Genomic DNA, 20,562 nt, shown 5'->3' on the forward strand with positions numbered 1-20,562 from the left:
CAGAGCACAGGTTCCAGGGCACAGAGGCTTCAGTAGCTGTGGCTCACGGGCTTAGTTGCTCCGCAGCATGTGGAGTCTTCCCAGAATGGGGATCGAACCTGTGTCCCCCACATCGGCAGGCAGATTCTTAACCGCTGGACCACCAGCGAAGGCCAAGGGCAGCATTTTTAACGCGGGAGGCCAAGCGAATGCCCACTGACCCCCGTTTGGAAGCAACCTGGGGGTCTATGCTGACGTATAGTTAGAAGCTCCATTAGGGTCAGCTCTGGAATAAGAGTCATTTCAAACTCTTGGAACCCCGAGACGCTGGCGGGCTTGGTTCACAGTGGGAAGGAGCCAGTGGGAAGGCGTGGTGCTCAGCCCAGAAGAACCATCAGGAAACAGCCATGGATGCAGCCAGGTCAGGAGGGCCCCAGGCCAAAGGCCACCCAAGGAGAGAAGCCAGGTCAGGGACCACAGACCCCAGGCCCGGCTCAGGTCTGTGACTGTCCTTGGAGGCTCAGGTTCACGTTCAAGAACCCACGGACCCGTCTGTGGTCCAAGCCTCAGTGCCGGGAACCACGTCACCATGATGGACAGAACTCCCCCTACCCCACCATGAGCTGGGCACCAGCCTAGGTGGCCAGGCCCACAGGAGCAGCCCGCTCACCACGGGGCCAGAACCAGCACGTGCTCACTGCCTGCCCCTCAACTCCAGCCTGGTGCTCAGACCCAGGGAGTCAGAACCTCTAGTGCCCGCCCCTGCCTCCCCCCTGCTCCCCATCCAGACTCTTCACAGCGGCCACCCCCCCGCACCGCCCCCCACCTGCCGCCTGGGACACGCCCTTCTCCCCAGCCCTAGGGCCTTACCTCACCACCTCTGCCCTTGGAAGGTCAGGCCCCAGCAGGCATGGCACAGCTTCCTCCTCCAGGGGTCCCCACCCACAGAAGCCCCCTCAGCCTCGTGCCCACATCAGCCATCAGGACAGCCAGGAGCCCGGCTTGTCCATGTTGCCCCCCCTGCCCCAGCACACAGACCCCCGGATTCGCCGTCTCACCACGTCCACTGGGCTGGTAAGCTGCTCACCTTCAGCCAGGCCTCTGCACTCACGCCCTCGAGGCCTGCGATCTCTTGACCCCTCCAAGTACCCACTCACACTGTCCTGTCCCCTGGCACCTCGGACACTGCAGGTGCGTCACTGATGAGCCAGCAGCCCTGCTCTCACACGGCGCGGCTAGATTTCGGGGACAGGAGTTGACAGTGGTCCCAGCACGGCCACCTCTGCGTGGACAGGGACTGACACGGCCGGAGGAGCACAGGGGTGGGTCCTGCCCCCACGTTAGGGGTCAGAGGAGCCCCCACAGTGATGAGAGAGCTCCCTTCCTCAGCTGACAAACACACCTGCTGGTGGTTCAGGAACTGTGAGGGCCACATGTGCATGTGACGTTGACATGGGGTGGGCGGGCTGCCCCATCCCAGGAGGGGAGGGGAGGGAGTCCCTGCTTGCTGAGTCCAAGATGAACGCTCTCTGCTCAGCATCACCCACCTGCTGGGGGGAGGGGGGGAAGCCCTAAGTTGCCATGGAGACCCTCACCAGAGCTGCTCCCGGCTCTCACAACAGCCTCACTTCCGCTGGTTGAGTTCACGTGTCCCGTGGGCACAGGGCTCTCCCTGGGGTGACGATGCCTTCCCCCAGGGGACACTGCATAATGTCTGGAGGTATCTTTGGTGGCCACAGCTAGTTGGGGTGTTCCTGGCATTCATGGGTGAAAGCCAAGGAAGCCGTAAACACTCCCACGGTGCACAGACAGCCCCCAGCATGAAGAACTGCCTGGCCCCGTGGTGGAATACTATTCAGCCATGAAAAAGAAGGAAACCCCACTATTTGCAAGGATGCAGATGGACCGTGAGGGTGTGACGCTATGCTGAAATAAGTCAGACGGAGAAAGACAAACACTGAACGATCTCACTGACGTGTGGAGTCTAAAACAACGGAACTCACAGAAACAGAAAACAGAATGTTTTTTTTTTTTCCGTGGCCGCCCCGGGCAGGACGCAGGGGTGGGCAGAACAGGTGGAGGGCAGCTAAGGGCCCAGACCTCCAGCTGTAAGATAAGTAAGCCCCACGGATGTCGTGGGCAGCGTGGGGTCTACAGTTAATCATGCCATGTTGCCAGGAGGCCCCTGAGGGCCAGTGGTCTGGACTCTGCATTGCCCACGGAGAGGACAAAGACTGGACCCCTGGTTGGGGAACTAAGATCTCACATGCCACATGGCATTGTGCGGCTCAGCAAAAAAAAAAAATACTCTGCATATTTAAAGTGCCTAAGAAAGCAGATGGGTTTTCCCTGGTGGCTCAGTGGTAAAGAATCTCCTGACAACGAAGCAGAAGCAGGTTCAAGCCCTGGGTTGGGAAGATCCCCTGGAGAAGGAAATGGCAACACACTCCAGCATCTTGCCTGGAGAATCCCATGGACAGAAGAGCCTGGAGGGCTACAGTCCATGCGGTCGCAAAAGAGCTGGACATGACTGAGCAACTGAACAAGAGAGAGTAGCTCCTAAAATTTCTCATCCTAAGAAAATTTAAAAAAAAGCGGAACTCTGGGTGGGGCTGGATGTTAACTAGACGTGTTTCAGTGGTCACTCCCCAGGGCACCCACAAACCAAGTCGTTTGCACGCCGGAAATTAAGGCAAGGTTTGTGTCAACTGCTTAGCCATAAAACCGGAAACCAAAAGAGCAAAGAGAAGATTCAATAAAAGTGCCCATTTGGAACTGGTAAGAAAAACAGAAAGGCTCGTCCAGCCACAAGGTCAGTCGGCCAGAGGATGGCGGCCTGTACTCTTCTCGACCACACGTGATCCGAGGCCCCACACTTAGAGACTCGGTTTCCAGCGGCGGGAGTTAGACACCTGCGAGTGGGCGCCTGTCTTCAGGGAGGGAGACACAGCTCTGTTACGCGTTCATTCACTCATTCAGTTCAGGTCCCTACGGAGCTCCTACCACCTGCCAGGCGCTGGCCAACTGCTGGCAACTCCGGGTACAACACGGGCCCTGGGAGCAGGCAGAAAGCGCGTTTAAGACCCAGTGAAGGGTGATGCTGTGGGTGCACGTGGAGTCTCAACAAGAGCATCATCTCCTCTCCCTGAACCCACGCTTCAGGGGGCCTTCCCAAAGTCTCTCCAACCAGCCCTACCTCCGGTCTCCAGGTCGTGGAAATTCGGATCCAGGCCTCGGTCCAGCATCTTGACAATTTTCTCCACTGACCGATGCTGGATGTGATCCATGCATTTTTTCAAATTGGTCTGGAGAGAAAAGTAAAAGTGGTTTTATGGAGAAACGTCTCTACAGACCACGGGAAGGCTCCTTTTGGGATGCACGCTGGCCTCCTCTCCAGGGAGGAGAGCTACCCCTTGAAGGGGCCCCACTGCAGACCCTAGGCTCATGGGGTAGCATTGTCCTGTGCCTGGAACCCCAGGGCCAAGCTCAGAGCCCAGTACATGGAAAATGCCATTAGCCCACCCTGGATGAATGTTCTAAAAACCATCTTCACCGATTCCTGTCCTTGCCTAGAGTCACAGGACATTTCTTCACTTTCAAAAGGCTGAGCATCCTGGACCACTTTGAAAACAACACTTTTCAGGGCGCACCCCAGGTCTTCTGACTTCATCCCTGGTGACTGAGGCCCAGGGATTGGTATTTGTGCTTCTTAATCTCTAAAGCGGCAGGCTCAACGGGGAGCAAAAGGGCACAGCTCACTCGGCTTAATGCAAGCAAGTCAAGGTGAAAGAGACAGTCACTCCTCAAGAGACCAGACTACTGGGGACTCAGCCCTGATGGGGCTGCCCAGCCATACCTGCAGGGAAATAACGATCATGTGTCCATCAGACAGACAGCCCGGCCGTTTGACCGTAACCAAGGAATCCGAGACAGCTCTGTCGGATAAACTGAGGGCTCTCACTGGCCAGTCCTCCGCCTCCACTCCACAGCCCTCCTCCCAGACACCCCGAAGCCCCGGGACCCTTCAGCCGAGGGACAAAGGCTGAATCTCCACCTGGACGCTTTCTGTACACCGGGGGAATAAAAATTCACAAATATCCAAGGACAGAGGACACACTTGGTTACACTGAACACCTTCACTGCTATTTACAAATCGACGTTATTTTAAAGGCACAAACACATTTTCATCATTTTCATCTACATGCTGGAGGGTAATTAAAAAACCAAAGGACCCACACTTGGAGTCTAAACACCCCTGTGCGGGCGGATCCCAGGGCTGGGCAGAGAAAGCCCAAGGGCAGCCTAACTGTCCTGTGCCTGAGAACCGCCAGCGCTGAAAGCACAGTGGGGACACGCCAAGGGTGTGGAGAGCCAGGGGAAGGGCCACCAGCTGCGTCTGGACAGCTTGAGCACAAGAACACCACAACTGGCAGGCGACAACCCACTGAACACAGCGAAGATCCTCACGTCCCTCCTGATACGAATGGGGGCGAAAGACAACAAGGGCACCCTGCAGGGCGGCGAGGCCCCCTGTGCTCGTGGCCCCAGCTGCGCTCACCTGGGCAGGTCAGGGCTGGCTCGGGGAGGCCGTCAGGCAGCGACCCGACGCTGGCCTTGCCCGAGCTCCGCAGGAGATGCTCTGGGCTCCCTGGGGAGGGGCGGGGCGGGGGGAGGGCATCCCCGAGCATCCCTGGGCATCACCCCGCGTGCTCTGTGCTGGGCGAGGTGCCCGCCACACGCTCCAGCGCACCCTGGACACACACAGCATCCCTGGCAGGGCACAGCTGTGCCTGCAGAACAGCCCATGGACCTTTGCTAACCCTCTCCTTCTCCCCTGCCGCCCTCGAGCAGCCGTCCGGCCTCCGAGCAGCTTATGTAAACAGCACTTTAATCACAAGGGCGGCAGCAGCAGACACCTACTGCAGTGCTGGCCCCAATCTGGGCAGCAATGGCTCAGAGGGAATGGCCACCCCTCCTTCCAGAAACACGGAGGGAGGTGAGTAGAAAGCAGGGTCCCAGTCTCCTCTCTCAGTGACATTACTTCCCTTCTACACGGGCATCTACCAAGCCTGCCTCCCACGGGAGGAGACGTTGGCGGTGTCTAACGGGGCTCTGGCGGCTGCAGGGGTCCCTTCAGTCCCAACATCTCCCGGGAAGAAGAACCACTGTCTGAGAACCGCGCTGATCTCTGGAGACGCCGCCGCAGGAATGACACCACGAGCCGACACCAACACTCCTCGCTTACCTTCGTGTGCAGCTTGGCCAGCTGTTTCTCGTCTAGGTTGGTCTGTCTATACACCCGCTTCTTGTAGCGAAACTGACACAAAGAAACGGGGGAAAAAGAAAAGAAAACCAGGTAAGCATTTCACACGGCTGGCCACTGGGAGGGGAAGCTGGCCTCTTCCATGGCTGTCTCACCCACGGCAGGGGCTCCCGAGCAAACCCTGTGGTGTTAAATAAACCGTTTGTATTCGAAGCGCAGAGACTGCGACAGCGCATGAGTAACTTCTGCAGAGATGCTGCTGGAAAGTCACTGGGAGAAACGAGAGCAATTGGAGGGACAAGCACCCGGGAGCCTGGAGTCCTCTGCCTCCTCTCCCAGTGAGCCAGTCTCCCCGCTGTCAGCGAGGCACCAAATCGGGACCTACTTCTCACATCGGCCATGTCCCCAGCATCGGCCACCTTTATTAAACAAGCATTAGAAGGCCGAGGAATTGATGCTTTTGTGGTGTTGGAAAAGACTCTTGCGAGTCCCTTGGACAGCAAGGAGATCCAACCAGTCCATCCTAAAGGAAATCAACCCTGCATATTCCACTGGAAGGACTGATGCTAAAGCTGAAGCTTCAGTCCTTTGGCCACCTGATGGGAAGAGCCAGCTCATTGGAAAAGACCCTGATGCTGGGAAAGATTGAGAGCAGGAGAAGAAGGGGGTGACGGAGGATGAGATGGTTCGATGCCATCACCAACTCAACGGACATGAGACTGAGCAGGCTCCAGGAGATAGTGAAGGACAGGGAGGCCTGGCACGCTGCAGTCCATGGGGTCACATAACGTCGGACACAACTGAGCGACTGAACCACAACAGAAGCCCCAGCCTGGTGGAGCCGCCAGCCCACAGTCTCCGCCTGGGACCTCAGAGCTCAGCCTCACTCCCTCAAATGTCAGGGCCTCCGCTAACCTGGAGAAGACAGGGGAACAGAGGGCACACCCTGGGCAGGTGCAGTGACAGTGCCCAGGTGGGTGTGGCGGGGCTGCAGGCTGCTTCTGAATCCGCAGTGACCCCGCCTGATGCCCCCCGCTTCTCCCAGGTGCCCTGGATGCTTCTGTAGTAGATGCACCAGGGTGGGTTTGGGAAGATGCTGGCTGCTTGGGCGTCACTAAGTTTCTAGGTCGAAACATGGCTCCAATTCCAGCCCCACCACTGTCCCAGGGTAACCAAAAGTGGGGTCCAGCTGCTCGCCATTCAAAGCCAATCAGGAGGCCAGGTTGGTGGAAAGGGAAGTTTATTTGATTTTGGATGCTGGCAACTGGCAGTGGGGGCCAAGTGCCTCTTCAAAGGCTGACTCCCCTCCTGAACAGTCACTGGGCAAGAGCTTTCACTGACGGAGGGAGGGGGCTGCAGGCACAGTCGGCTCTGACAGGCATCTTGAAATGGGTCATCGGTGGTCTGACCAGCATCGTCTTGGTTGTTTTAGGTACAGCTCGTCTTTAGTTGCGAGGTTGGTTTGTTCCCATTTCTTTGAGGCCAGTTTCCGGAACTGTGGCAGCTTACGTCCCAGCTGGGCTTCCCAGGCAGCCTAAGTGGTACAGAACCTGCCTGCCAGGGCAGCTGATGTAAGAGACGTGGGTTCGGTCCCTGGGTCGGGAAGGAGGGCGTGGCAACCCACTCCAGTATTCTCGCCTGGAGAACTCCATGGACAGAGGAGCCTGGCGGGCTACAGACAGGGTCATGAAGAGTCAGACACGACTGAAGTCTTAGCACGCACACGTGCAAGGATGCATGTCACAGCTATAGTCTGGTCACCGTGGAGTTAACTTCTTCCACCTGGTGGGGGTTTCAGGATCTAAAAGACAGCTCCCGGGACATGACATGGCTCAGAGAATTATCTACAGTCCTTGAGGAAGAACTAAAAGTCCTTGACTTCACTTAGAGACTAACCTTTATGACTTGGTCTCCTTTGAACATCTTCCTTTATTTCTGCATGTTCTCCCTTGTCTGATTAAACTTATTCTCTGGGTAAAGTTCTTCCACAGACAAAAGGTGGGCAGAGGACATGGGGGGTCAGGAGCACATGGTCCTGCCCTGTTTCACTAGCAGCTGAGTCACGGGGCTGAACGCCTGCCTCACCGGAGCCTCCGCTTCCTTGTCAGTCACACGGGGATCACACTCAAAGCTCCCAGGGCGCCCCGGGAAGGAACGTGAGCTTCCTGGCCCAGGACCAGTGCTGGGCAAACACTGTACCCTTCCCACCCCCACTTCCTTTGATTCCCCCCTCTCACTCTGCGGAGTTTAAATAACCACGGAAGTGACATGAAGGCTCAGAGCGGGGGATGAGCTAACTCTGAAGGTCTGATTCCATTCACGTTTCCAGAGCAACCCCCTTATGGCCACCCCCCAACTCCAAACAGAAGAGCAATCCCGTAAGAAACCACATTCCTTGGTGCCACAGATCGGAACCTGTTATTTTATTTTTTTTTAGGTGCCAAAATAAACCAGTGCAATCAGAAGATCCTGTGAAACGCAGGCAGCACCCAGTTCCTGGATCATGTGTGCTATTGAGAACAGTCAGCGGCCATCCTCTTGAACCGACCTTGTGGGAAGAGACGCAGGCCGTTTTAGGACTCTGCCCCCTGGTTCTAGAGTCCAGCGGGACACCGCGTCCAGGGGACGGCCGTGAACCTCCCTGTTGCTTGTCCTCATCCAGACGAGGACGCGCGTCTTCTCCACCCGTCTTCATCCGCGGCCCTGGGGACGCGGCTGCGTGCGTGCGCCTCTGCTCAGCCGTGTCTGACCCTTCACAGCCCCACGGACGGCAGCCCGCCAGGCTCCTCTGTCCATGGGATGCTCCCTGGCAAGAATACTGGAGTGGGTGGCCATTTCCTCCCCGAGACGATCTTCCCGACCCAGGGATCGAACTCACGTCTCCTGCATTGGGAGGCATTCTTTACCACTGAGCCACCTGGGAAGCCCCTGGGAGTGACGTGAGAGACTGTCACAGTTTGCTAACTTGATGGATCTGTAGGACTTCAAGGCACTGGGTGCTTCTTCCAGTTATAAAAAAACACAGTAGGGTCGGTAACATCTCTCGGCAGGAGGGTGAGCACTTACAGGAGGATGTCCTGCTTCCAGAATCACAATCGTTTGCAACGTGTGGCTACAGAGGGACCCAGGCTCAGAAACACAAATCCTTTTCTCGCCCTTCTCTCCATGTGTCGTAGGCAGCCAACCCTGTCCTACTGCAGTGATCCAAGGCTCAGACCCACGCCGCCCCTGCTGTGTCCACCGCCAGGCCTGGCTCAGCCCCGCCCAGCAGATCATCGGGCAGGACGGTGGTCCAAGGAGATGAATGAAGGCACGTGTGAGTGATGCTTCCATGGCAACGAGAGCAGACGGCAGGGGCAGCTGCAGCACCGCCGCTCGGGCTCGCCCGTCACCAGGCTGTGTGCTCAGAGCGGTGCTTCGTGGAGCAGCCCACCCGGGCCTCAGGGCCGTGGAGAAGGCGGCCCGAAGGCTGCCCTGCCTTCACAGCTGGGAACCTGTGGCTCAGAGAGGCTGGGCGTGGGGAACACGCAGGGCCCTCGGCGGCCAGGACGGGACCCAGGCTGTCTGAGGTCACAGCCCCGGCTCCCGTGGTCCCCGGGCAGGACGTCAGAAGCGCACGTGTGCCAGCTGTTCTGGAAGCCAGGACAGCGGTTCTGGTTGCGCGGTTCTCCCCGGTTCTCCCTGGTTCTCCGCGGTTCTCCCCGGCTTCCTCCTGTTCAGGGATTTGGGGGCGGGGGTGGGATGGGCCAGCCTTCCTCAAGATGCTTTCCGATCAAGAGTAGGCTCTGGACTTCCTGTTCCCACCTGTTTTACTGTCTTTATGGAAATTATCAGCCCCTAAAGGAGCTGTGGGTTTACTGCTCCTGGCCTGTCCCCTCCCACAGAGTGTAAGCCTCATTGAACCAGAACCCTGACTGTCCCGTGTCGAGAAAGGGCTGGTGCTGAGCAGGCAGGCCCCCAACAAGGGGTTGCTCAATGTATCCCCACTTCACAGATGCAAACCAAGGCCGGGACAGGGGCCCACATGACTCCCGAGAGGCACGTCAGCTTTTCCTCCGTGGGAAACCTTCTCCCTGGCCCAGGGCACGCTGGGGATCGCAGAACCTCAGCCTCGACATCCCCATCAGGCCTGGGAACATGCAGGTGAGGTGCGGCCTGGGCCTTCTCTGACTTCAGAGACCTCGGCGTCTCTGACTTCAGAGTCACCCCCATGAGGGCACAGATGCCACTCCCGGGCTCTCGCCGTCGGCCAGGCAGAATCAAACACCATCGCTTGATAATGAGGGGCGCGTGGGGCACCTGTAGAAATGTCCACGCTCCTCCGACTCGTGTCTCTGCATTAATACCCCGTGTGGGTGGAGGGGCCACTGAGAGACAGACCGCTGTGCACACACCACTGTACACAGAACAGACGCTAACAAGGACCTGCCGCACGGTGGGGGGACGCCACTCCGCACTCCGTAACGGCCGATACGGGAGAAGACTCCATAAAAGGTGATACACGTAAATGAATGACCGACTCACTCTGCGGTACACTCGAGATTAGCACAGCACCGTAAATCAACAATACTTCAGTAAAACTCAGTTTAAAAAAACCTGAATAGACTCTGTATCCTGCTGTCGTGTGAAAACCGGATAAATCTTAATTATGTTGAATGGGTCGTGGTGCTTTTCAGGTCTACGGTATCCTTCTACTTTCCTGTCTGTTCATTCCGTTAATTTTTGAGAGCTTGATACTGAAACTCCAACTAAAAAAATCTTAATTTATCTACTTAAAAAACAATTGTAACACATTGTGGAACTGTATGTAACTTTGTTCTGTACTTTCCAAGTCTCCTGTAAATGTGTTATCATACTTTCATAATTAAAAAAAATTTTTTAATTAAATAATCTTTTAAAAATGATGTGGAAATTCCATATGTAAATCTCAGCTCCCCAGAGGCAGGGTCTGGGGACGCCCCTTCTGTGGATGTGAGACGGCCAGTGGATGCCCCCCGAACGTCACGAGGCAGCCCACCCACCCAGGAGCACCTGACCGGCCACAGGGGCTCACAGCCCACTGGTCACTCCCGAGACTCAGCTTCTGACTACAGCTGGATGGCCGCCGGCCACCCGCACCAGGGAGAGACCCAGTGGGGCAGAAGCAAAGCCCACTCTGCACCCTGAGACTCAAAGGTCCCGGAGACATGAGCTTGAGTCAGACCCACGGTTCGCTCACAGCAAGACATCCCTGCAGCAGGACGTCCCTCCAACAAGTCCGTCTGATCCACAGTGAGAAAACAAACAGCTACGCATTGCATGTGCGCCTGCTAAGTCGCTTCAATCGTGTCCGACTCTTCGCCACCCCATGGACTGTAGCCCACCAGATTCCTCTGTCCATGGGATTCACCAGGCAAGAACACTGGAGTGGGTTGCATGCCCTCCTCCAGGGGATCTTCCCCACCCAGGGATCGAACCCGAGTCTCTTACGTCTCCTGCACTGGCAGGCGGGTTCTTTACCACGGGCACCACCTGGTCTGCAGACCAGGACAGAATCACCTGTGAGCTCACGAATGCAAACTATTGATTTAAGAGTGATTTCCAAACAGGAGTCAAACCAGGAGTCTGGGAAGGCGTGTCCACCCCCGCCCCGCCCCATCGCACTGGCCCTGGGCAGGTGGCACTACCTCCAGGGACGGGATGCCCTTGCCCGTGGGCTGTGGGTACTCGCGCAGCAGCCGCTCCTCATCCAGGAACTTGCCGTCGCGCCCGTCACTGGCCGGCTGGAACAGCCCGTAGTTCAGGACGTCCTTCAGGCTCTGGTTCAGCGAGCACAGAATCCGCTGCTTTGCAACCCACACCGTAGCATCTGGGTTGAATCGAATGCACTTCTGCGGAGAGGACAAGACCCCTGGTTAGCAATGCAGGAACCCCCCGGGGCATGTGGTCAGAGATGCCCAAGGGGCCTCCATTCCATCCTGAGGGCTCCTCTGAGCTCTGGACTCCCTGGCTTTGAGGTGAAAACCATGACCTCCTTATCTCCTTGGCAAATATAAAAGGGGAAAAGCTCGGATGGAATCACTGATTCCGGGGCCCCGGCTCTCACTCGGGGACCAGCTGCGTTTTCTGACGTCACTCACCATCACCGACTGCCTTGGGCGGTTCTCTCACTTGGACAGAGTTTCTCAAACTTCCCTGCTTGTTAAAACACACACGGATGACCCTGCCCCTTCTGGGAAGAGTGTCCCATGCAGCGGGCCTGGGTCCGACCACAAAGCTGCCTTTCTCACAAGTGTCAGGGTGATGTGACCGCAGCTGACGCAGGAAACAGACTGAGGACCACGGCTCGAGCAAACCGCAGCGTGGCTGGATTTCTACAGCGATGGCTCTCCGTTGCCGTCTCGCGGACAGACAGAGGTCTCCTTTCCTCACTTCACTGACGGGAGAGCCCGGGGCACCAGCGGCTGCGCCCCACCCCCGACTGTAAAAACACTCACAGCGCCCGTCCCAAACCATAAAGGAGGCAACTAGGAAAAAGGGTTTGACTTAGAAATCGTATCCGGTGCCATGAAAGTTAATTTTTGAAAAGGTTAAATGGTACAGACGGTTCCCGCAGACCAACTGTGAATGCTTTTCAAGAACAGAACAGCGCCGCCAGGACCTGAACACGCGACTTGGTCGCAACTCCCAGGTCCCGTCCGTGAGACCCGCCCATGAGCCAGGAAAACAAGGCTAGGCCGAATCCACTTCTGACCGCAATTAAAGTTATGTTCTACTGCACAGCCATCAGCAGGGGCTCAAAACTTTGCCTACTCGCTGTGAAAGCATTCGGATAGGAAGAGGACTGACTGCGCCAGAGGCTGGAACCAGGTCTCTGCAGGGGCGCCCGCACGCCCGAGGCGGCGCCAGGGCCCTTCTCTCTCCCTGACCCTCCGCCTGGGCCACGCCTCCCGGGGGGTAAGACGATCCCGCTTTTCTCAACAATGAGGTTGGTGGAGCAGGCAGCCCAGAATCCCACTGCCAGGAAACCTGACCCCACAGGCATGGATGTGCCATCTGTCCGTCTCCAATGGCAAAGGCTGAACTGGAGAGTAAGGCTCAGAGTTCATCTCGGGGCCACGAGGTAGGTGGGGGCCCAGTTGTTCACTTCGGGGACTGCCAGCCAGCCCCCACCACCTCGGGCTGAGGAAGAAGAGTGTCTGCGAACTCCCAGTCCTTCTGAGCTCTCCCAGCTGTGAGCAAGTGGGGCTGTGCATGCCCCTGCAATTCCTGCTTGGAGAATCCTTGCTGGCCTCTGGTTCCAACTGCACAGCTCCAGTTCCCTTAGACACCAGCATCCAGAGGGCCTGAGGGTCCTTCCCTGTGGCCGGCAGAAAGGAAGCTGCCAGCAGGCGGGTGCTGAGTGGAGCACAGGCTGGGAGTCGGGCCCCGGGGAGTCCGCGTGGCATTTGTAGGTGGTCCCAGAGATTCCTGGCGCCCAGTGCCACGCAGTGGGCAGAGCTGGGAGGCCGCCTCTGTGCACTATGGTGGGTGGGCCCTGCACGACGAAGGGATGTCCTGCTCCAAAAGTGCCAGGACGGCCCCACTGAGAAACTGCTAGAAGGAACAGGAGCTCGGAGGTCAGAAAGGCTTGGGTTTATGACCCAGCTTCATATTCTAACCTTGTGATCCTGGGCAACGCAGCTGCTCAGCGGTTTCCCTGTTTCTGTGATGAAAACCATGCCAACTACACAACTGGCAGGTCTATTGTAAGGATCATACAGAACAGACGACATGTGCTGTTACGGGCTGAACTGTGTCCCTCCCAAAAAAGATAAGGGTTCCCACTCCTTAAGGAGCTCCGAGTCTATCTAGTAGGGGGTAATGATCATGACGGTACTGGTGGTGGTGGTGGCAGTGGTGATGATGGTGAAGATATGATGGTGCTGATGATGGTGAAGATGTGATGGTGGTGATGATGGTGGTGGTGATGGTGCTGGTGATGGTGAAGATGTGGTGGTGGTGATGATGGTGGTGATGATGGTGAAGATGTGGTGGTGGTGATGGTGGTGGTGATGCTGAAGATGTGATGGTGGTGGTGATGGTGAAGATGTGATGGTGGTGATGATGGTGAAGATGTGATGGTGGTGATGATGGTGGTGGTGGTGATGATGGTGGTGGTGATGACAGTGGTGATGATGGTGAAGATGTGATGGTGGTGATGATGGTGGTGGTGATGGCAGTGGTGATGATGGTGGTGGTGATGACAGTGGTGATGATGGTGAAGATATGATGGTGGTGGTGATGGCAGTGGTGATGATGGTGAAGATGTGATGGTGGTGATGGTGGTGATGATGGTGAAGATGTGATGGTGGTGGTGATGGTGAAGATGTAATGATGGTGATGATGGTGGTGATGACGGTGATGATGGTGAAGATGTGATGGTGGTGATGGTGGTGGTGGTGGTGGTGATAGTGAAGATGTGATGGGGGTGATGATGGTGGTGATGGTGAAGATGTGATGGGGGTGATGATGGTGGTGATGACGGTGATGATGGTGAAGATGTGATGGGGGTGATGATGGTGAAGATGTGATGATAGTGGTGATGGTGAAGATGTGATGATGGTGGTGATGACAGTGATGATGGTGGTGATGATGGCAGTGATGATGGTGACAATGAGTACTGCATAATACTGCATATTAATGCATAGATGTGGAATCTAGAAAAACGGTATGTTGTTGTTGTTCAGTCACCAAGTCATGTCTGACCCTTTTGAGACCCTATGGACTGCAGCCCGCCAGGCTCCTTTGTCCATGGGATTCTCCAGGCGAGAATACTGGTCTGGGTCACCATTTCCTTCTCCAGGGAATCTTCCCAACCCAGGGATCAAACTGGCATCTCCTGCACTGGCAGGCGGATTCTCCACCACTGAGCCACCAGGGAAGCCCGCAGAAAAATGGTGGAGAGGATCTTATTTGCAAAAAGCGGAAATACAGACACAGACGCAGAGAACAGCACAGACACCCAGGCGGAAAAGCGGATGGGATGAACTGGGAGATGGGACTGACGTATATATAGTATTCACAACTATGTATAAAACAGATAAGTAACGAGAACCTACCGGATAGCACAGGGAGCTCTACTCAGGGCTCTGTGATGACGTAAACGGGAAGGAAACCCGAAAAGAAACAGATATATAAATATTATATATAAATATACACTTAATATAGTTGGTTCACTTTGCTGTGTGCAGCACAGACTAACACAACACTGTAAAACAACTAGACTCCAATAAAAATTTTACATTTTTTTAGAAATAAATAAAAAGGACTCAGACAAAACTGAAAACAAATGAACAAACAAAAAAACATGGCAAGAGAATTCTATGTCAGAGAGTAACTTGCTCTCCAAATCTGTCCTGGGCCCTGGGAAGCGGAGCTGATGGCAGTGGTTGTTTTGTGAGATGTTACAGGAGTAAGAGGCTTGAAACACACAAAGCTTGAAAGAACGGTAAATATTACACTGCGTGAAATACGCGTCATTAGAGGGAGCTGTCTGGAGGCCAAGGGAAGAACCATCAACAACACAGGCTGAATTACCTATCTGTTCAGATCACCTCCTCCGCTCGCTCACAGACCTCAGCTGAGACTTAAATTCAGCTCATTCTTGACTTTCTCCAGGAAAAAGCCAGGAGGAAGAGGAGGGGGGGAGGGGAACTGACAAAGCCTTCGGGGGTCATCTTGCTGCGGGAGCCCCCGGCATCACCCCATTCCGGATACCGAGCTGGAGACACAGAGCCCTGTGCTTTCAGCAGGAAAGCAGGATGTTCTGAAAGAAATCCCTGCTTCTGAGCACGTCTTTCATTGCAAAAGAAGCACGTTTCATGTCGTCCTCAATGCGTTCATGATGCATTTCAAAGACTCTCAGTAAACAGAACCTGCCAGGAGTCATTTAGAGGTGAATCGAGGGGTGCCTGGTCTCTGAGAGCCATTCACCCGCCACTTGCGAACCTCTGCCCCCCAAACCGTGACCGGGACGGTTTCCAAATGCAATTGCCCAAATGAAATGATGCTTTTTGCTGTGGACAAAGATCCAACAGGCTGGGCTCGTGGTAGAGAATAGCCAAATGCTGTCACAGGTCACACATGAAGGGAAGTACACAGAAGGGGGAAAACCGTGGGTGACCTTGACCAAGAAGGACAGCCTGGTCCGAGGAAGGTGACGGCCAGGAGCCACACTGGTGCTTCTGAATGTTTAAACACTAACAAAGGCCAAAGTGGCCATGGGTTAGGGTTCTTCCAATCAGGATAACATTTTTCAAAGGATAAAAGTTTCAGAGCAGCCCCTGATGCTGTGATGAAGCGGTGGGCAGACCTGGTGACCTTTGAGGGGCCAGCTAGTGATCCTCTGTACCATCAAAGTCCTGGCACCCAAGAGGCACTGGCTTGGGCTCTGCCAGAGATTCCCACCCTCCCTGGAGGTGAGTTTGTTTTCCTTGTCAGTCCCCATGATTTCCGGCAAGCACAGAGCAAAGTGGAGGATCTGATGCTGGCTAAGAGGTCCTCCCAGAAGCGGTAAGAGCAGGAGGAGGATTAAGCCGTGCTGACAGCAAACTCAAGGTGCTCACCATGTGCCCGCCAACCCAGCGAAGAAAGTGCATCAAATCCATCACCTGCTCCCCATGTTCTCCTGGCGGAGATATCAGCAGCCCCAAGCCCAGAAGGGAACACCCTGGACCCTCAGGTCTGCCCCCAGCATCACACAGCTGCCAGAGGCGGGGCTGGAATGAAGGGACCTGAGGGCTGAGGAGTTTCAACTTGGCCCCACAGCACAGGATGCAGCCGTGAATTGGGAGGGTTCACTCGGGGGGCCGTGGAGTCCAGGGGAGAGAGGGAGACGGAGGAGGTGTGGCCCAGAGCACAGGGCCAGACACTGCGCCCATCAAGCGGAGTAAGAGCTCCCATCCATCCACCTAGAAAGGAGGGTGGTGAGCAGAGCATCAGAACTGGGAAACAGAACTCCAACTACAGATCAGAGGGTCTCCCCCTCGGCTTTGACACAAAAGATTAAATACTGATGGTTCGCGCCCTCTTTCTGCCCGTTCTGGACCATTCTCATCAGCCTGGGACACGACAGGGGGAGGAGGAGAGCCCTGCTTCCCCAGGGTGGTCTCTGAACCACAGCATTCCCACCACAACGTGAGCTTTACAAAGCTTCTGACAGGACGTGCAATAATTCCAGAGCCAGGCATTACTTTCTCTAAGGGGTTTAAGAGGGTGTTAACACACAGCTTAAGGAGACGAGCACACCAAGCCAGACGTCTGCCGTCCGGGCTGCAGACCCCCGAGAGCCGCACCGATCGCGCTCACAGACGAAGCGCCGGCCTCGCATCTACCCGGAGAGCCGCACCGATCGCGCTCACAGACGAAGCGCCGGCCTCGCATCTACCCGGAGAGCCGCACCGATCGCGCTCACAGACGAAGCGCCGGCCTCGCATCTACCCGGAGAGCCGCACCGATCGCGCTCACAGACGAAGCGTCGGCCTCGCATCTAACCGGACAGCCGCACCGATCGCGCTCACAGACGAAGCGTCGGCCTCGCATCTAACCGCATCTACCCGGAGGGCCGCACCGGTCGCGCTCACAGACGAAGCGTCGGCCTCGCATCTACCCGGAGGGCCGCACCGGTCGCGCTCACAGACGAAGCGTCGGCCTCGCATCTACCCGGAGAGCCGCACCGGTCCCGCTCACAGACGAAGCGTCAGCCTCACATCTAACAGGGAGAGGGAGTGCAGAATCCCTACAGCACACAAAGCTGGGTCTGGTTAAACAGGCTTTTGATTTTTTTAATGATACCTATGAAAATAAAGCTCCTCCTGGCCTCTAGCGAGCTGCCCCGGGACGTGAATGACAACCAGCCGGGTCACAGCCCAACTTTCTCACGGGCTTTCACCAGAGAGCCCCAAAGCCTTCCCCTTTGGTTTCAACAACCGATGACGCATCAATCTCCTGATTAAAACCGTGAAGTGTAAACCACTGCACTTAAGGACAGTGAGGCTGATTACCACCAAGTCACAGAGAAAATGGAGGTGGGGGGAGTCAGGGGCCAGGGGAGGGGGCTCTCCTTGGCCTTAACAAGCAATTAACGAAACCACAAAGAAAACCAGATTCCACGCTTCTGTCCCTGCCAAGTGATCCAAATGCACACTACAAAGGACAAAGCAGGGTGGCTCAGAGTAGAGAGAAATATCCAAACCACATATTTCTGCAAGGCAAAGAGAATAAGTGGATGGCCAGACAGATGGATGGATCGCTGGCTGAACGGATGAATGACTGGATGGATGGATGGAGAGAAGGATGGATGAAGGGAGAGACGCATGGATGGATGGACAGGTGAACAGATGGCTGGCTGGTTGGCTGGGCGGATGGAGGGACAGACGGATGGATGGATGGGTGAGTGGATGGATGGATGGATGGACAGATGGATGAATGGATGGACAACTGGATGGAGAGATGGACGGGTGGATGGATGGATGAACAGATGGATGGATAGATGGCTGGGTGGATGAATGGATGGATGCATGGATGGATGGGTGTATGCATGGATGGACAAATGGACAGATGGGTGGGTGGTGTAAGGAGAGATGGATGGATGGATGGATGAATAAATGGATGGATAAAAACAATAAAGACAAACCTTAAAAACATAACATCTAGTGGAAAACATAAGTTACAAATGACATGCCCAGCATGATACCAGGTTACCTATAATTTCTTTTTTTACTCAACAACACAACACCATACAGTGACCGCTGACACACACAGAAGAACAAGGGATGAGTGGGGTTCGTGACAACATCTGCCCCTGAGCAGAATGGCCAGGAGGGTGAGAGGGACACTGACTTTATCTGCAACATTCTAACCCTGTAATTAAAAAATGACAGAATGTTAACCACTGTCAATTCTGCATAATAAATCATAAAAACTGGTACGGATAGTATTATTCTTTGTCTTTTCCTGTATTTTCAATTTTCTCTAAATTAAAAAAGACACATCAATCTGGAACCTGAGGCGTTCCTTGGTCTCTTGAGGGTTTCCCTGGCTAGACTGGAGTCGGCCTTGGACCACACTCCAAGCTGGAAACACCACTCTCGAATGAAGGACGTGATCACTGTTGTCTCCTTCTGCCCACTGAATCCTCTTTGAGGACTTTTTTTAGGGCAGAACATGTACTCAAATCAGGGTCACACACACTAACTTTCTAATTATGTCTAAAATGCCAAACGAATTTCCTTGTGGTCAGCAAACAGCGGGTGGGTAAGGAAAACCTGAAGACAAACGGCAGTGAGACAGACGAAGAATGCTCTCATCTCTGCTGCCCAGGCTGTGGGCGACCCGCGGCCAGTGAATGGAGGTGTTTAAGGTCAACGGGATAAGTGTTGTTCTGCAGGGAAGACTTGTGGGGTGGGGCTTGCCTCCAACAGGAGAGGCAGACAACAGGAGGAAATAAATAGAAGCCTTCTTCCCAGGCCACGCATCACCGATGCCACCAACACAGAACCTCCAGGACAGGCAAATCCAGAGACAGAAGGCAGACCAGTGGTTGCCAGGGACTGGGGTAGGGGGCGGAGAACCCTGGGGGAGGGAGGTGGGGAACCCCTGGGGCAGGGGGTGGGGAATCCCCACCAATGGGTATGGGGTTTCTTTTTGGGGTGATAAAAATAAGATTCACTGTTGTGATGGGTGCCCTCACCTCTGAATTAACTAAAATTCACTGAATTGTACACTTTTAATGGGAAAAACGGTATGGTGCGTGCACGGTATGTGAGTGACATCTCTATTTTTAAAAGAAAAGGAGTCTTTTTGTTCCTTTCCTGAGAAGGTGCAAAGATGCAGGCAGTACATTTAAAATCATGTTGCCGCCAGTCGCCAAGGACCCTTTCTTTCCTGGCCGGAGCACACGCTCCTGCGAGAGTCACATCTGCTGTGATGACCCCAACTCTGTCATCAGGAACCTGCCCCTGTCTCCACATTCTCCCGCTGCCCCTGGCCCCAGACTCTCGCAGGGACCTCCTACCTGCCCCTGCTTCCTTCCGTCCTCCCCTGAGAGAAGCTGAGAGAAGAGGTCACGCGCTCTGCAGCAAACCTTTCCGAAGCCCTCACTGTTCTTCAGGGGGAATCACACCCCACCCCACCTCGGCCCCTACACACCGCCCTCCGCCCCGAGCACCCACCCAGCTGGCAGCCTTGACCTCCTCCACTGCTCTGACACACCAGCCCCATCCATCCCCACCTCAGGCATGCCATTCCTGCAACCCTCTGCCCAGAAGGTCCGGGCCAAAGATCTTCACAAGCTCATCTCTCATCACCTGGGGCTCAATCAGAAGTTACCACTTGTGCAGTGCAGGAGGGGGCTGAGACGAATTCATGATTCCTAAACGTGGAGCTGGTGGATCTGCAGGGGACAGGATGCCATGTACACTTGATCTGACCCTAAAACCAGAGAGACTCGCGGAGGGAGGGCGGTTCTACAACAAAGCGGCAACTGTGTTCACATTTAAAAACTCACTTTCAGCAGGTGCAGAACACTTCTGAGGAAAGAGGCATCCGCAGCCCCCCAGAGGGAAGATGGGAGAGACGGGGCTGGGGTGGGGAGACGGTGACGCGGGTTCAAAGGGATTCAGAAGGTCCAGGGCGGGACCTGTCAGTGCACTGGCTGAGGGGTGATGGCAGGCCCTGGGTAGCTCCTGGGTTCTGGCTCAGACAAAGCAATCAGAGAAGGTTCACAGCCCAAAGTGGGAACCCCCCAACTGACCATCACCAGGGGAGGGAACGAACCACATGATCAGTAAGTTACTACTTGGCGATAAGAAGAAATAAAACACAGATGATGCCACCATGAGGACAAGCCTCACGGCCATGCTGCTGGGTGAGAGAAGCCAGACGTGAAAGCCCACACGCCACGTGACGTGCTCACGTGGATCGTCCAGAAGAGGGGGCTCCGTGTGTGGAGACAGACACGGTCAGCGATTGTCAGGGCTGGAAGGGGGATGGAGGATGAGTGGCAGAGAGGAACAACACAGGTGATGGGCCGAGTCCAGACCTGGATGGTGGGTGCACCAGCTCAGCAGACTTACTGAAAACCACTGGATGGTGCCCTTCAAAGGGAGTGAACTTCATGGCCTGTAATGACACCTCCATAAGGCTGGGATTTTCTACGGTAACCACGGCGGCGGCAGGGAGAGGGATGCTGCGGGCCAAGTTTGGAGTGTCAGAGGGAAGGGGACAGCGTGGTAGCATCTGTTCTGGACCATCTGAGTCAAGGGGCCTCTGAGCTTCCAACTGAGAACATTTCAAGAGAG

At 55.3% G+C, this 20,562-nt stretch overlaps 1 protein-coding gene across 6 annotated transcripts in view; it reads right to left on the reverse strand.

Moving 5' to 3' along the window:
* Positions 1–20,562, reverse strand: part of SHANK2 (SH3 and multiple ankyrin repeat domains 2) — a 549,988-nt gene that overhangs the window by 432,324 nt on the left and 97,102 nt on the right. For all 6 annotated transcript variants that reach the window (XM_070457813.1, XM_070457814.1, XM_070457811.1 and 3 more), the window contains exons 4-6: positions 10,909–11,112; positions 5,225–5,296; positions 3,176–3,284 (exon numbers count right to left, since the gene is read on the reverse strand). In XM_070457813.1, coding sequence (XP_070313914.1) covers positions 3,176–3,284; positions 5,225–5,296; positions 10,909–11,112 — 385 coding nt within the window. The remainder of the gene's footprint in view (positions 1–3,175; positions 3,285–5,224; positions 5,297–10,908; positions 11,113–20,562) is intronic.

The sequence above is a fragment of the Odocoileus virginianus genome, chromosome 28 (genome assembly GCF_023699985.2).
Source record: "Odocoileus virginianus isolate 20LAN1187 ecotype Illinois chromosome 28, Ovbor_1.2, whole genome shotgun sequence".
Lineage (NCBI taxonomy): Eukaryota > Metazoa > Chordata > Mammalia > Artiodactyla > Cervidae > Odocoileus > Odocoileus virginianus.